Source organism: Terrapene carolina, unplaced genomic scaffold (genome assembly GCF_002925995.2).
Source record: "Terrapene carolina triunguis isolate 2854851 unplaced genomic scaffold, T_m_triunguis-2.0 Scaffold165, whole genome shotgun sequence".
NCBI lineage: Eukaryota > Metazoa > Chordata > Testudines > Emydidae > Terrapene > Terrapene triunguis.
This window is the reverse complement of record NW_020664516.1, coordinates 1,851,601-1,866,309: the sequence shown is the minus strand read 5'-3', so window position 1 is coordinate 1,866,309 and position 14,709 is coordinate 1,851,601. Positions and strand designations below refer to the sequence as shown.

At 58.8% G+C, this 14,709-nt stretch overlaps 1 protein-coding gene across 5 annotated transcripts in view; it reads left to right on the top strand.

Annotated features, from left to right (window-relative positions):
- LOC112119562 (protein MTSS 2) overlaps window positions 1-14,709 on the top strand; it is an 86,088-nt gene that overhangs the window by 49,851 nt on the left and 21,528 nt on the right. For 4 of the 5 annotated variants that reach the window (XM_026653835.1, XM_026653834.1, XM_026653833.1 and 1 more), the window contains 6 exons: window positions 4,965-5,049; window positions 5,392-5,483; window positions 6,466-6,540; window positions 7,966-7,974; window positions 11,242-11,399; window positions 12,873-12,980. In XM_026653835.1, the coding sequence (XP_026509620.1) occupies window positions 4,965-5,049; window positions 5,392-5,483; window positions 6,466-6,540; window positions 7,966-7,974; window positions 11,242-11,399; window positions 12,873-12,980 (527 nt within the window). The remainder of the gene's footprint in view (window positions 1-4,964; window positions 5,050-5,391; window positions 5,484-6,465; window positions 6,541-7,965; window positions 7,975-11,241; window positions 11,400-12,872; window positions 12,981-14,709) is intronic. The other variant, XM_026653832.1, reaches the window with a different exon arrangement.

Sequence of the window (14,709 nt, the reverse complement as noted above, 5' to 3'; positions counted from 1 at the left end):
CCCTCCTGTCCGGTGTGGGGCAGCAGGGAACTGGGGGCTGGTACCCTCCTGTTCCGCGCAGGAGAGAGGAGTTGGGGGTTACCCGTGGGCAGTTGAGTTAGGAGCAGCTGGACAAGGCGATGCTCTTGGGTGGGGGGAGGGGGAGCCAGCGGAAATGAATTCTTGCCTGACCTGGCTGTGGAGCTGAGGCGGGCGATGAGCTGTGGGAAGAGCGAAGGAAATGAGTTCACCCAGCCTGCCCCCTCAGTGCAGCGGCACAGCAGGTGACAGTGACGACCAGCAGCAAAAGGAAAGGGGGCAACGTGGCCCATAGCTGGGGGTGGGGGAGGGTCGCTGGACCGTTTCTCACAGCAGAAGGCAAACCTGCGTGGTGGGGAGGGAGGGCATGGGGTGAGGGGAGGCGGTCTGCTTCCACGGCCACTGGAGCTGTACCCCACAGAGCCGTGGAGGGTGGAAAACAATGCTTTGTCCTTTGAGCAGCTCCCTGGGAAGTAGTGGTTATTATCCCCTTGCCAGGGGGAGGAAAGTGAGGCGAGGTGACAGAGAGAGAACCTAGGCGTTCTGACTCCCAGTCCCCTGCTCTAACCACTAGACAAGACTGCCTTCCGGGGGGGGAACAGACCCCAGGAGTTCTGACGCCTAGTCATCTGCTCTAGCTACTAGTCCGTAGTTCCTTGTTACACTGGGGTATAACCCCAGAACTGTGATTCCCGATCCTGTGCTCTGACTCCGAGGCCACGTTCCCTTGCCCAGGTGGGAACAGAACCGTGGGGCCTCTGTCCAGGGTGCCTGCTCTGGCAGGGGGAGGAGGGGGAGGAGCAGGGGCCATGGGTTAGAGTCAATGAGCTGCTGTTCACAGGTGGTGCTGCGGCTCCCACTGCCCATGATGACCAGGTGTCCGGTTTTCGACTGGAACAGCCGGTCGAAAAGGGGCCCTGGCGGCTCCGGTCAGCACCGCCGACCAGGCCGTTAAAAGTGCGGTCTGCAGTGCTGCAGCGCTAAGGCAGGCTAGTCCCTACCTGCCCTGGCACCACGCTGACCCGCAGAAGCGACCAGCAGGTCCGGCTGCGCCCCAAACCCCTCATCCCCGGCCCCATCCCAGAGCCCTCACCCCCCTGCACCCCAAACCCCTGCCCCAGCCCAGAGCCCCCTCCCACACCCCAACTCCCTGCCTTAACCCACAGCCCCCTCCCACACGCCGAATCCCTTGGCCCCAGCCTGGAGCCCCCTCCTGCACCCCAAACCCCTCATCCCCAGCCCCACCCTGAGCCTGCACCCCCAGCCAGAACCTTTACCCCCTCCCACACCCCAAGCCCCTGCCTCAGCCCAGTGAAAGTGAGTGAGGGTGGGGGAGAGTGAGCCACCGAGGGAGGGGGAAATGTAGTGAGCAGGGGTGTGGACTCAGGGAAGGGGTGGGATGGGGCGGGGCCTCGGGGAAGGGGCGGGGCTAGGGTTTTCAGTTTTGTTGGCAGCCCGGTGCCTGCTGCTGAATTGATTGAGGATGGGGAAGAGCAGGGGGACCCGTGCTACCCACCCAACCCCCAGGCCTAGGGGGACCCACACCCTAGCTGTCCCATAGCAAGGAAAGGCCCACACTCCAAACTCTCTCTCCCCCGGATCTAAGCAGCCATGTTTCTCTCCTGTGCGTCTCTCTGCCTCGCTGGGGCCTGCCCGACCCTTTGCTAGATCTGTGTATTGCAACTCATTGTTCCACCTCCCGCTGCAGCTGGGGGATGAGTTCTTGGTGTGGCTCCCGCCTCCCCCCACCACGCACACCTCCCCCCGCGGTAGAATGTCAGGGATAAAGCACCTGTTGGGGGGACATTCCCAAGGGAAAAGGGCCAGGCTGAATGGCCCGTAGCCGCAGCCAGCCTTGGCTCGCAGGCAGCGGGTTGTTTCAGCGGCACTAACTGGGACAGGATTGGTGGCTCGGGCAATGGGGAGCAGGAGCTGGGAGTGTGATTATTTATGGAGTGCCAGAGGTGCTTTGCACACAAGCCCACAGTCCAGTTAGATGCAGGCCAGCGGGGGGATGGCAAACCAAGATTCAGGGGGAGTGGGGGGGGAAGGGCTCCAGCCAGGGAAGGAGCATGCGCACGGTGTGCTTGGGGATGAACGTGCCCTGGTGAGAGGTTTTGTTTAGAAAAGACAATGTGCTACGATGCGATGGGCTGGGTGACGCTGCCCTTTACTGGAGACTGGTCAGCGGTGTGCCATAGGCCCGATACTGCTCCTACCTGCCGGTGCGTTTCCAGGAGCAGGAAGGGGCCTGTTTTGGAGCATGAGTATCTGAGTCTGGTCGGCTGGAAAGGCCTGGGTGGATGTGGGGTGAAGCACAGCAGTGGTGGCTAGGAATTGATGCCAGAATCATAGAAATGTCAGGCTGGACGGGACCTGAGGTCAGCTTGTCCAGTCCCCTGTGCTGAGGCAGCGCCATTGAACCTGGCTCGAAGGAGCAAAGGCCCCCAGGAGGCAGAGTCTGGCTGGGGACAGGGAGGCACTGGCCAGAAGAGTTCAAGGGGGAGATGCTGATTCCCTGGTGGGTCAGTGTGTGTGGGGGGGAGGGGGAGGTCAGTGTGTGGGGGAGGGGGGATCTGTGTGTGTGGGGGGGGTGTCTCCTGCTGCGGGAAGGGAGATGGGCCTTTCCCCTGTACAGCTGGACTTGGGAGCAGGCCTGAGGCTCGGGCACAGAGCAGCTGAGGAGGGACTGGGCTGCTGGCAGGAATCATGGGCTAGGCCTGTGAGGGTCTCTAAAGCCTGTGTCAGACCCCAGCAGTGCCCTGGGTGTGAATGGGATTGGCCCCCTCCCCGCTGTTGAGCACCCCCTCCCCCCCACGGAGTGGGCCAGAGACTTGGGGATGGGGAATCAAGCAGGGGTTTAACCCCCAATTGCTGGGGCACTTCAGCTCTCCGAGCTGGGTGCACGAGGAGAAGTGGGAGCCCCTTGCCCCCGGTGCCTGCCCCGTCCCTGAGGCTGAGTGGGGGAGGCCTTCCCTGCACAGCTCTGGATTGGAGAGCAGCTTGAGATCACATTGCCCCCCCAGTCCCAGCTCCTTCCCAGGCCGCGAGCCCCGGAACAGCCTCCCGCTCCCCCAGCAGTCTCTGCCAGCCTGAGAGGCAGGTCGCTCTCCTCGCCTGTTCTCACGGTCTCTGCCTGGAGTTGCGGATGCTGGATGCTGGGGGGCGGGCTGCCAGCCATCTCCGGGCCTGGGCTGCCCCCTGGTGGCCATGAGCGGGGCTCTCTGGTGAGGAAGGCTGGGATAAAGCAAGATAGACTCCCTGGGCCAAATCTATCCCTGGAGTAAAGCCATCCATCCCCATGACACCAGTGCCCCGGTGGGCTCAGCCATCAGCTCCCCACGGGTTTTGAGGCTCTGGAGACCTCCTACCCGAGTCAGGGGGTTGGTTCCTGACATGGCTACATGAGAGGATTTGCCATGTAGCAAATCCTACATGGCTATGTAGGATTTGCCATGTAGCAAATCCTACATGTAGCAAATCCTACATCCTCTCATGACTGGCTTACAGTAGGGAGCAGGTGAGACTGGCCTGATCCTCCTCCTGTGCCCCAGCCCCTGAATGCCAGGCTCTTTGCAGCAGATTTCAGGGGCGTTGCCAGTGAAGGCTACCGTGAGAATGGAATGGGTTCTGGACTCAAGTGTCAGGGTGCGCCCAGCGCAGCCCATGGCCTTAGTCACTAAACCCCGCAAAGCCAGAGCCTCCCTGCTGCTTTTGTATGATGTGTGTCCTGTGCGCTGATTCAGCAAAGCGGGGCTGCACCCAGAGAGCTCTGCAGCTGGACAGCCCAATTCGGGGGGGGTGGGGGTGTCCCTGCACCGAGTCTCTTCCAGCTGGAAAGGAAAATCCAGCTCCGGTACTTGTATTCCCCCCCCCCGATTCCCATCTGACTCTACCGTGTTTCCCCGAAAATAAGACAGTGTCTTATATTAATTTTTGCTCCCAAAGATGCGCTAGGTCTTATTTTCAGGGGAGGTCTTATTTTTCTTGTCCTGGCGGCGGCCTTATATTCCGGGGTGGCCTTATTATGGGGAGGTCTTATTTTCGGGGGATGCCTTATATTACAGCGAGAGGCAAAACTGGAAGTAGGTCTTATTTTCGGGGGATGTCTTATTTTCGGGGAAACAGGGTAGTGCACTCTGCCTTGATCCGCAAAAAGAACAGGAGTACTTGTGGCACCTTAGAGACTACGCAAAAGAATAAATGGACACAAATCTGACATCAGGAATCATAACATTCAAAAACCAGTGGGAGAACACTTCAACCTCTCTGGCCACTCAGTGACAGACTTAAAGGTGGCAATTTTGCAACAGAAAAGCTTCAAAAACAGACTCCAACGAGAAACTGCTCAACTAGATACCATCAATTTAGGCTTGAATAGAGCCTGGGAATGGCTGAGCCATTACACACATTGAATCTATTTCCCCATGTTAAGTATCCTCACACCTTCTTGTCAACTGTCTGAAATGGGCCTTCTTGATTATCACTACAAAAGTTTTTTTTCTCCTGCTGATAATAGCTCATCTTAATTAATTAGCCTCTTCCAGTTGGTAGGGGAACTCCCACCTTTTCATGCTCTCTGTATGTGTATATATCTCCTCACTATATGTTCCATTCTATGCATCCGATGAAGTGAGCTGTAGCCCACGAAAGCTTATGCTCCAATCAATGTGTTAGTCTCTCAGGTGCCACAAGGACTCCTGTTCTTTTCGCGGATACAGAATCTGCCTTGGTCGTGCCGCACTTGGGCCAGCCACATGGAAATCCTGCTCTGGACTCTGTTGTCCCCTCCCCACAGGAACGGACTGTGGCTGTAGCACTTTCCCCTGGGTGCACGTGCTGCCCCCCGGCTTGCAGCCATAGAGCCAGGCTGGTGCCCAGGTGCAAGGGGCTGCGCTGTGGTTCAGTGACGATGCTCCGATGACAGGGCTTTTCTCTCCCTGCAGGAGCCACAAGAGACATCGGCTCGGCACTGACCCGGATGTGCATGCGGCACCGCAGCATCGAGGCCAAGCTGAGGCAGTTCACCAAGTAAGTCTGCTGGGCACCGGTGACACGAGTTTCCCAGCTGCAGCCTCCCCGCCCTAAGGATGAAGGAAGTGGCAGTAAGTCTCTTCACACTGCGACAGGCACCCAGACAGCTTTGTCCCGCCCAGGGCCTGATCCAGGGCGGTGCTGAGCCCCCAGTACAGTCCTTGGGTGCAGCTGGGAGCTCCGCATTTCTGAGGTGACTTGGGCCCCATCTGTAAAGGTGTTTAGGGGCTGCCCTGCTCAGCACTGCAAGGCCAGCGCCCGGGTCTGCAAAGGTATTTTAGCCACCTCGTTCCCAGCGGCCTCTTTAACCGGGCTCGCTCTGGTGTCTCCTTGGCGCAGCGCCCTGATGGAGAGTCTCGTCAACCCCCTGCAGGACAGGATTGAGGACTGGAAGAAAACGGCCAACCAACTGGACAAGGACCATGCGAAAGGTAAAGCCCAGGTGACAGGCGGGGGGATTGGCTATTCTCCAGGGGATAGTGGGGGGCATGCCCTATCCACCGGGGGATGCACTGTGCCCGGGGGGAGGGGGCACGTCCTATCCACCGGGGGGAATGCACTGTGCCCGGGGGGGAGGGGGCACGTCCTATCCACCAGGGGTGGTGCACTGTGCCCGGGGGGAGGGGGTACGTCCTATCCACTGGGGGACGCTGTCCCTAGGGGATGGGGGAGAACGCGCAGTGCCTGAGGGAGCGGGGGGGGGCAGCAGAGCCCTGAACAGGAAGTGGGGGGGATGCCTGTTAGGGATGTAAAAGGTTAACCCCCCTTAACCGTTAACCCCGGGCTCGCCAGCCAGAGCGGGCTCAGCCGCACCGGCCCTGGCAGGATCGGCCCCAGCCATTGAACCAGTTAGCCATTTAAACGACCTATTTTAATCGTTTAAATGGTTAACTTTTAAAACGGTATTTACATCCCTAATGCCGGTACCCGGGGGAGGAACACGCTAGGCCCGGGGGTGGGGCTCGCTGTCTATCTGAGGAGGGGGGCGGGGGCAGGAAGCTGCAGTAACAGGGGCGGGGAATGTCCTGTGCTCAGGGAGGTGGGGGCCGTGGGGCAATGTGTCATACCCTCCACTGAGCATAGTGCCTCCCTGCGCAAGGCCGGCCGTGGGGGGGAGGCAGACTGCACCCTGGGAGGAGAGCTTCAGGGGGACCAGACTGGAGGGGAGGGGCATGGGGGAAACTATGCTGCAATGGGGGGAGGAGCTCGAGGTGGGGCCCATGTAGCAACGGGGGAGGGGGGACCACGCCGTGCCGGGGAGGGGAGGGGGGACCCCACGCTGTGCCTGGGAGAGGTGGGTTAGGGGAGTGTCCTGGGTCGGGGCAGGAGGAATCGTGGGCCGGCTGGGCGGAGGGGGCTGGTGTCCCTGCCTGGCGGCCATGACACATCTCCTGGTCTGTTCTGTGTCCTCAGAGTACAAGCGAGCCCGCCACGAGATAAAGAAGAAATCCTCTGACACGCTGAAGCTGCAGAAGAAGGCCCGCAAAGGTAAGAGCCCTGCCTGACCCCCCAGTGCGCATGCCAGGGAGGGCAGCTTGCCCCCCCATGAGCTATGGGCCTGCCCCCTTGTGGGGGTCTCATCTGCTTTCACACCCAAGCAAGGCTGGGCTGGGTCAGGTGTGGCTGGAGAGGCCCTGGTGCCCCATGGCTCTAGGGGTCACTGTGCTGCCTTCGACTTGAGACCTTCCCTGAGGCCGGGGGCTCTGATGGGGAGGAAGTAGTCAGGACCCATGTTCACGGTCTCCCCTCCAAGGCAGGACAGAGACCCCAGTGCCACCTGGGCATCCTGGCTCAGGGTTGAGCGTACAAGCGAGCTCCTCCTCCTGCTAGCCACGTTCCAGCTCTGCCTCCCTCGGTTCCCTCCGCAGCTTGAGCTGGGACCAGGATTCTTCTTCCCCCTCCTGCCCCCAGGGTCACGGTATGTGTGCTGTGAAGCAGCCAGTCTGCTCCGCCCCAGAGTTGGCTGCATTCTGTTGTAGCTCACAGGGCAGTGGGGAGGTTTAATTAACAAATGCTGCCGCCATTTGTGCTCCTGGGGCAGAGGATAGCAGACCAGCCTAGTTCTTCACCTCTAGGTGTTGGGAAGATGGCTTTGATGCTGACAGTCGGGATCCATCTCGGGGGGTTTGTGGGGCTCAGTGACAAGGTTCAGTGGGTGAACAAGCCTGCTGCATTCACCGCGCCCTGTGGCCATGACCCCAGCAGTCTCTGAGGACTCCTGCGGTGGAGATGGCCATGGGGAGCAGGCTGCGCTGGGAGGGTTCCAGGTGGGCCGAGAAGGGCAGGGAGCGGAGGCGGCTCAGGCACTGGGGATCCGGCTGGCACCAATGAGCACTGTGTGCGAGGAAGTTCAGGCTGCGGAGTCCCAGCCAGGCACTCGCAGGGCACTGCATGAGGACGTTGTCAGAAGAATTTTGGGCATGACAGAGCATTGCTCAGCACAGGGTTCGATAGCAGATCAGTGGTACGCAGGCTCGGTGGAGACGGGGACCCCATGGGGCGCCGACCCCCAGTTGGGGCCTGTGGCCTTACTGCAATGATAAGAACAAACAGCGCCCCTAAAATACCCTCTCCAAAGGCTCCCTGCAGGGAACCCTCCCTTTGTCCGACTGCCCTTATCCCCAGGCACCCAGGGGTGGGGGTGGATCACACAGTCCAGCCACTCCCCCCAGCTCCCTTCAATTCCTCACGCTCCAACCCAACACACAAGGAGTTAACACCCCGCCCCACGCAGGATGGGGGCATGCAGGGGGCCCACACGTGTCTGAGCCATGTGTGGGAAGAGGGTGACTGACCTGCCGGCCCTGGGGGGGTGGAGGGGGCAGAGTGTCCGTACATCAGCCTGTCTTTCACACATTCTCTCTCTGTCTCTCTCTCTCCTCTTTCCTCCCTTCCACATCCTTCCTCCTGTAGAGCTACTTGGTAAGTCAATCGGTGCGAGCCAGCTCCATCCTGCTCCCCCAGCCCTCCCTTGTGACCTGCGCTTCATTTATCTCGGTCTCCCCTCTGCCTGAGCTCAAAATGAAACTAACCCGAGTCAGACTGCACTGGTCCAGGCCTTCCCTGCCTGCCTGCCTTTCTGGGCCGGTGCCCCCTCGCTGTGGGTGGGCATGGAGCTCCAGGCCAGGCTAGCTTCGCCCCATATGGGTGGCTGCAGCAAGGCACGTGCCGTGCGCTTGCTCCAGAGTCTCGTCCGGGGGTGGCCCAGGCGTTCAGCTCTGGTTCCCGGGCAGCGGGGTGCCCCCTTCTGTCCTGTGGCACCTCCGCCGTGCTGAGCTTGTTCTGCCCCCCATGTGCTATCAGCTGCAATGGTGCCATGCCTGGGTTCTAGCTGAGAGATCTCGGGGAATCCCCGTCTCCACCCCCAAAGGCTGCGGGGAGGAAGTGCCCCGCTCGTGTGCAGGCGAGGAACAGCGCTCACAGAGAGCAAGGTCCCCCGCATGCCCCAGCCTCTGGAGTCCTGCCCCTGTGCTGGCTACAGCCCCATCCGCGGGTACGTCCCTCTGCCAGCTGAGCAGGCCTGACGTCCCTGTGGCGCATTGGAAACGCGAGGATACGGCAGCCCCTCTAGGGGGTCAGAGCCCCCATCTACACCCAGCAAGCATGGGTTTCATATCCAGCCCTCCCGCCCCGGCTTTCTCCTCTTTCTCTCTCTCTCTGCCCTGTTCCTTCAGGGTTCGCATGCTGTAAGCCATGTGGTGAATGCTGAGATTTCCCTGCCGGAGGCCCAGATCCCTCCTGGAGAGTGACACGGATTTCCAGCCCCAGTTGGGCCTGTGGGAAGCCATTTCCCCTTGCTCTGCACTCCAGCTCCCATCTGTCTCTGTCTCTGGTGCCTGCTGCCCACTAGCAGGGTCTCTGATTGCTGCCTCCTCCCCCCTCGCTGGGCTTTTGATGTCTAGGAGGCAGGAGTTTTCCCGGAGTAACCCTTCCAGTGACACCTGAGCTGTGGTGCTTGTGCCAGCTGGACTGGCTTGTGAGTCCCTCCCGCTGGCCTGTCTCTGAACCGTTGTGTGTCAGAGAACTCCCAGCCAGGGGTCTGTTCCGGGATCCCCACTCCCACTGCCCAGGCCAGCTCTTCACTCCGGGCATTGTGCCCACGTTCCCGCGGCTTGGCTCTGGGCTTTGGGGCTGGCCAGATAGGAAATTCAGACGGGGATCCAGGTCCAGATTCCAAACTGCCACAGACTGGGCCAGGGGGCTGATTCGGACCCTCTCTCCTGTGCCCAGGCAGCCCTCTCTGGCACTCAGCCTGCTGCCTGGTACCCCTTTGTGCAGCGCGGTCTCAGCACTCATCCACCGCAAGTTTGGGTCTCTCCACCTCCTGGCCTGATTAGCCTCTTGACTGTCATCCTGGGAACTCCTCGTGTCACCATCTTTCTCCTCCTTTCCCCTGGCCTTTCTGCCTGCCAAGCCTCTCGGTCGTCCGGCTTTACCTTCTCTGCATGGGAATTGCTGGGGGGCGGTGGCTTGTTGGAACTCCATGGAGTTCATATCCTCATGTCCCCAACGCCGCCCTGGGCCCCCTCACATCAGGGACTGGGGGATCCCATGCGCAGGAGGGAGCCCCACGTCCAGTGCTCAGCCTGGCCTGCTTGGATCAGGCCTTTGAGCTGGGGTCGGTCATTTCCACAGGCTGCCCCGACAGAGTGAAGCTGGGGGAGATGCCATCTGCTCTGTTTCATGCAGGTGGCACCGTGGCCCCTAAGCAGGGAAGCTGGGGGCCCCGCCAACCTAAAGCGCTCACTCCTCGGCTCCTCTTCGCTTTGCTTGCTCTGTCCATGCATGTGTGTTTCATCTTCCCACCCTGGACTAACGCCTGGGCACTCCTGCGCCCACTGCATGGGTCACATTCTGCCCCCGTTGGACGAACTGATTCACCCAAACCTCTCAGCTCTCCATAGTCCACTGGCTTGGGCCTTCCTCCAGCCACAAGACGAGCAAATTCCTCCCCGGTGCAACTCCAGGGCTTTGGTGGGGCTGCCCCAGGGATGAATTTAGACTCATGTTGTTAAATGTGATGTTGGGGGGGATGGGGAGGGATCCAGCAAGGGAAACTCCTGCAAGGTGAGTGTGAAACTGACATGGACTGGGGAGGGCTGGGGTGGGGGCTGGGAGGAGAGCCAGCGTGCCAGGTTATGACACTGGTCCGGGTGCGATGTCCAGCTGGACAAAGCAGGGCTCTGCATCTGCCATCCTGAAGCAAAACCCCTGGGTTGGTTGGGTAGGGCTGGAGCCTGACGTGGAGGCCAGACCACCCAGGTGAGGATGGGGCTTTCTGCCGCATGACCCAGCCTCTGGGTCAGCTCGACCGACCCCTGCCGGGGCCCACACAGAGAGAGGTTCAGAGCGCTGAGCTGGCGAAGGCAGCTGGGATTCTAGTCAGCCGCTGCCTCTGCTGTGGAATCCACAACAGAAAGAAGCCAGTGGAGGGGCCCACGGAGACTGGAGATCTCTGAACCCAGCAGATGGAGAGAGCACCTTTCCCTGTCCTGCGGGTCTTTTATAGCACTGTAGCTAGGAACAGGCTGAGCGACGTCCTTCCCTGGGGCAGATGGCACATGGCCTGTCGTGTCTGTTGTGGTGGACGATTAGCCCCGGAGCTAACCCGCAGCCTCGTGGTTTGGGCAGAAGGCCTCCTCCGTAGGCCTCGGGAAGGACTCCAGAGCTGTATTGCCCCGTGGGGATCCTGAGCAAAGCCAGCCACTGGCTTTTTTCTGTGCCAGTTCCCCTTACGTGGCCAGATGTGGCATCCCTCAGGGAGCCCAGAGCATCCCAGCAGAGGGGGTTCTCACAGCAGGCTGTGTCTCAGGAGAGCCCTTGACATGCTGGCAGGAGGCTTGTTGGCGTTACGTTACTTTCCGGTCCTCGAGGGACTTCCCCCCAAGTGACCTGGCGCTGGGGGTTCAGCGGGCCTGGGACTGCATGGCGGCCGCCTGCAGCGGGGGAGCTCAGAGGCTGTAATCGTCAGCAGTCCGGTAGCAGTCGCCCGAAACGCTCTGCGAGATGCTGTGCTGGCGGCTGCTCGGGTGAAATTCTGCAGTGTTTTGCCCAGGGCTGACGTCCCCCACTGCCTGCCTCAGTTTCACAGCAGCAGAGCATGGAAGAGGGACAGTCTCTGGAAGGCAGCAGGTTTGGGACCAGTGAGTGGAGAGGGGATGATGTCTCCGTGTCCTTGTCTCCTTGCAGGGAAGGGGGACCTACAGCCCCAGCTGGACAGTGCTCTCCAAGACGTCAATGACATGTACCTCCTTATGGAAGAGACTGAGAAGCAGGCTGTCCGCAAGGCCCTCATTGAGGAGCGGGGCCGCTTCTGCACCTTCATCACCTTCTTGCAGCCAGTGGTGGTAAGTGCCGCTGCCCCAGGCCCTTCTGGGGAGGGGTGTGTTAGAGCTCAGCGGGCTGGTTTTCAAATCAACCAGCCAAGCAAGCCAGAAGCCAACCAGCTCCTGCTCCTGCTCTGTATCCCTCAACAGCCACTTCCCCACTGCCCCCAACCGTCTCCCCAGCAACAAACCCTCTCGCAAGCGTGGAGGAACCTGCAGTCTCATCCTAGAGGCGCGAGGAGGCAGGCTTCTGTGTCTCTACGGCATCCCTCCCAACAGGATGTGGTGCCACACAGGTTTGGCCTGTCCTGCCCTCCGTAGAGGGAGATGGAGAGGCAGCCAAGCCAGACCCTCTGCGCTGCTCAGTTTAGGGGGGACCCTCAAATGGGGGTCTCAGGGAAAACTGCCCTTCAACCAGGATAGGGTCTTTGGGGATCAAAGTGGGAGAGTCCCGTGAAAGCTGGGACCGTTGGGAGGTGTGAGCTAAGGTTAGGGTGAACAGCTAGCACGTGTGAAAAATTGGGATGGGGGGGCATTAAAGATGCTAGGAGACGTTTCACAAGAATAGGGAAGTTAGTTACAACCTGCCCTCTAGAATTCCCCAGGGCCTTTAGCGTGAACCAGACGTGTTCTTGTTTTCCCTTCTTGTCCCTACGCTGCTGCGCGGTGCTGCCGGCCCCATTACGGCAGCTGCTGGCATTGTTCTCCCCCCGAGCTGGCTGCATTTCCTCGGTGGGTGATAGACGTGCCCTCCCAGTACGAGGTGCTGGCCTTTCTCTGATTGCCAGGAACCACACATGGCAGTGGCTGATACTGATCAGTTTTATTGTCCCATGTAACAGATTAGAACATACAGTACATTCTGGCTGTGTTGGATGTATGGTGACTGATGGCTAGAACTCCGTCCCCGGCTGCAGAGCTCCGAGGCGAAATGCCAAGGAGGGGTTGACATTAGTCCCTCCCCAGGGTAAAGGTCACAGGGAACCAGGTTGAGGATCTCATGGAGCTGTGCTGCCAGGAGGGTTCTTGTGGCGGGGGACAGGACAGTTGCTCCATGGAATGGCTGGGAATTTGCCAGGCACAGCCCTCAGTGCTCCTGCTTCTCCCCAGGAGGCCAGCTGGTCCCACTTCACTCAGGGGCTGGTGCAATGGCAGGTTCCAGTTAAATCCCCCACTGATGTAGATCAACGCCCCTCCCTTGGCTTTGTGGAGTGGGGCTGGGATCCGGATTCTCTCTACTTCGCCAGGGGTTTGCCAAGTAGGGGCTGATGAGCTCCTCTGGCTGCCCCACCTCTCTGATGCTGGGTCTTGCAGGCGTTCTGCTTGGGGGGCTGGCAGAACAGTCAGGGCCAGCCAGCTGGCAGGCAGAGCGGGTTTCACACACGCCCCATAAGCCACTGCTGACTTGGAGGAAGCCAAGCAGGGCAGGAAGGGAAGGGGAAGCCCTGGTTCCCACGGCACCGACTGCTGATGCTTCCTCCTCCTGCTGCTCAGACTGGAGAGATCACCATGCTGGGAGAGATCACTCACCTGCAGGGCATCATGGAGGACCTGGTGGTGCTGACCGCAGAACCGCACAAACTGCCCCCTGCCAGCGAGCAGGTGAGGGGTGCAGGGACTGGTGCGGGGGGTGGGAGGGAGTGCATGGGTGGGGGATGGGAATGTTCGGGGGGGAATATTTCCGGGAGGAGAGACAGCAGCATGTCCACTGGCAGCAGAAACAGCCGGCCCCGACAGCGCTAACCCAGATGTCCATCAAGGGTCTTGCTGGAGGGAGGGCAGGGGAACAGAAGCACTTAGTTATAAATCAGCAGTTTCATCGATTCATAGATGCCAAGACCAGAAAGGACCATTGCAATCACCTAGCCCAGTAGTTCCCAAACTTTAACAACCCGCGAACCCCTTTCACGAAAATATCAAATCTCACAAACCCCCTCCTAAAAACGACTATTTCCAGGGATTTTCTCCCTTACCTGAGCATAAATTATAGAAGCAGTGATCTTGGAAATAATTTTTTTTTACACGCTTATTACACACTATTTATTATTACATTATTATTTATCAATACAGTATTAATTTCATTACATTATGAAAATGGCAATACTCTTCCAAGATTTCATTTTGTAGCTCATATCACGTCGATTAAGCCTCTTACATGTTTCATCAAGGAGTACCAGACGTGAAACAGCAGGAAGATATTTAAGACGCCAACTTAATTAAAGAGTTCCTCCCACAAGCATTCGGGTCTTGAGCAGTCCAGGAAAACAACGCACAACTACAACAAAGCTTAAACCTGTTCTGCTAGGAAGTCATGGTCACGGGGCTTGGGCTGCCAGCCCCCGCATCTGGGGTTCCTAGGGACGGCTCTGTCCGCCATGACAGAATTTTTTCAGAGAACCCCCTGATACATTTCGCAAACCCCAGTTTGGGAACCACTGACTTAGCCTGACTGTGACGTTCCCCTGGTGTTATCTGGACTGGTGATCTGCTAGATCACTCCAATCCTTGACTCTGGGAGCCAGTCTTACCCTGCTCTGCTGTGAGAACCCCACTCCTGGGCTGTTCACCCTCTGCCATGTAAGCTGCTCCCAGCTACGTGAGTGAGCACTTTTGCCCAGCCGCTGCTTGGCTTGTGCAACCGAATGACACTAGCCAATAGCTCCGGTCCCAGACACAATCCTAGAAACCTCCATCTTGCAGTGTCCAGTTATGGACGCTGGACGCTGAAAGCTTATATGAGCTCGTCAATTTAACAAAGAAATTGATATGTACCAGGCTTGTTATCCCAAGGGGAGTCTCTGACACACTTCAAACCAAACGCACTGCTTCAGGTAGAATAAACAGACAGATTTATTAACCACAAAAGATAGATTTTAAGTGATTATAAGTCAAAGCACAACAAGTCAGATTTGGTCAAATGAAATAAAAGCAAAACGCATTCTAAGCTGATCTTAACACTTTCAATGCCCATACAAACTTAGATGCTTCTCACCACAGGCTGCCTGGTTGCCCTTCAGCCAGGCTCTCCCCTTTGATCAGCGCTTCAGTCGCTTGGTGGTGGTGATGTCTGTAGATGGAGGTGGAAGAGAGAGGAAGAGCCTGGCAAACGTCTCTCCCTTTTATCATGTCCTTTCTTCCCTCTTGTCTTTGCCCACCCCCCCCACCCCCGGGTCAGGTGAGCATTACCTCATCGCAGTCCCAAACTGACCAGAGGAAGGGGGGTGACTCCCTCGAGAGTCCAACAGATCCTTTGTTGCTGTCTAAGCTAGTGTCCTTTGTTCCTGTGAGGCTGGGCTGGGTTTGTCCCATACATGCCCTGATGAGGTGTGAA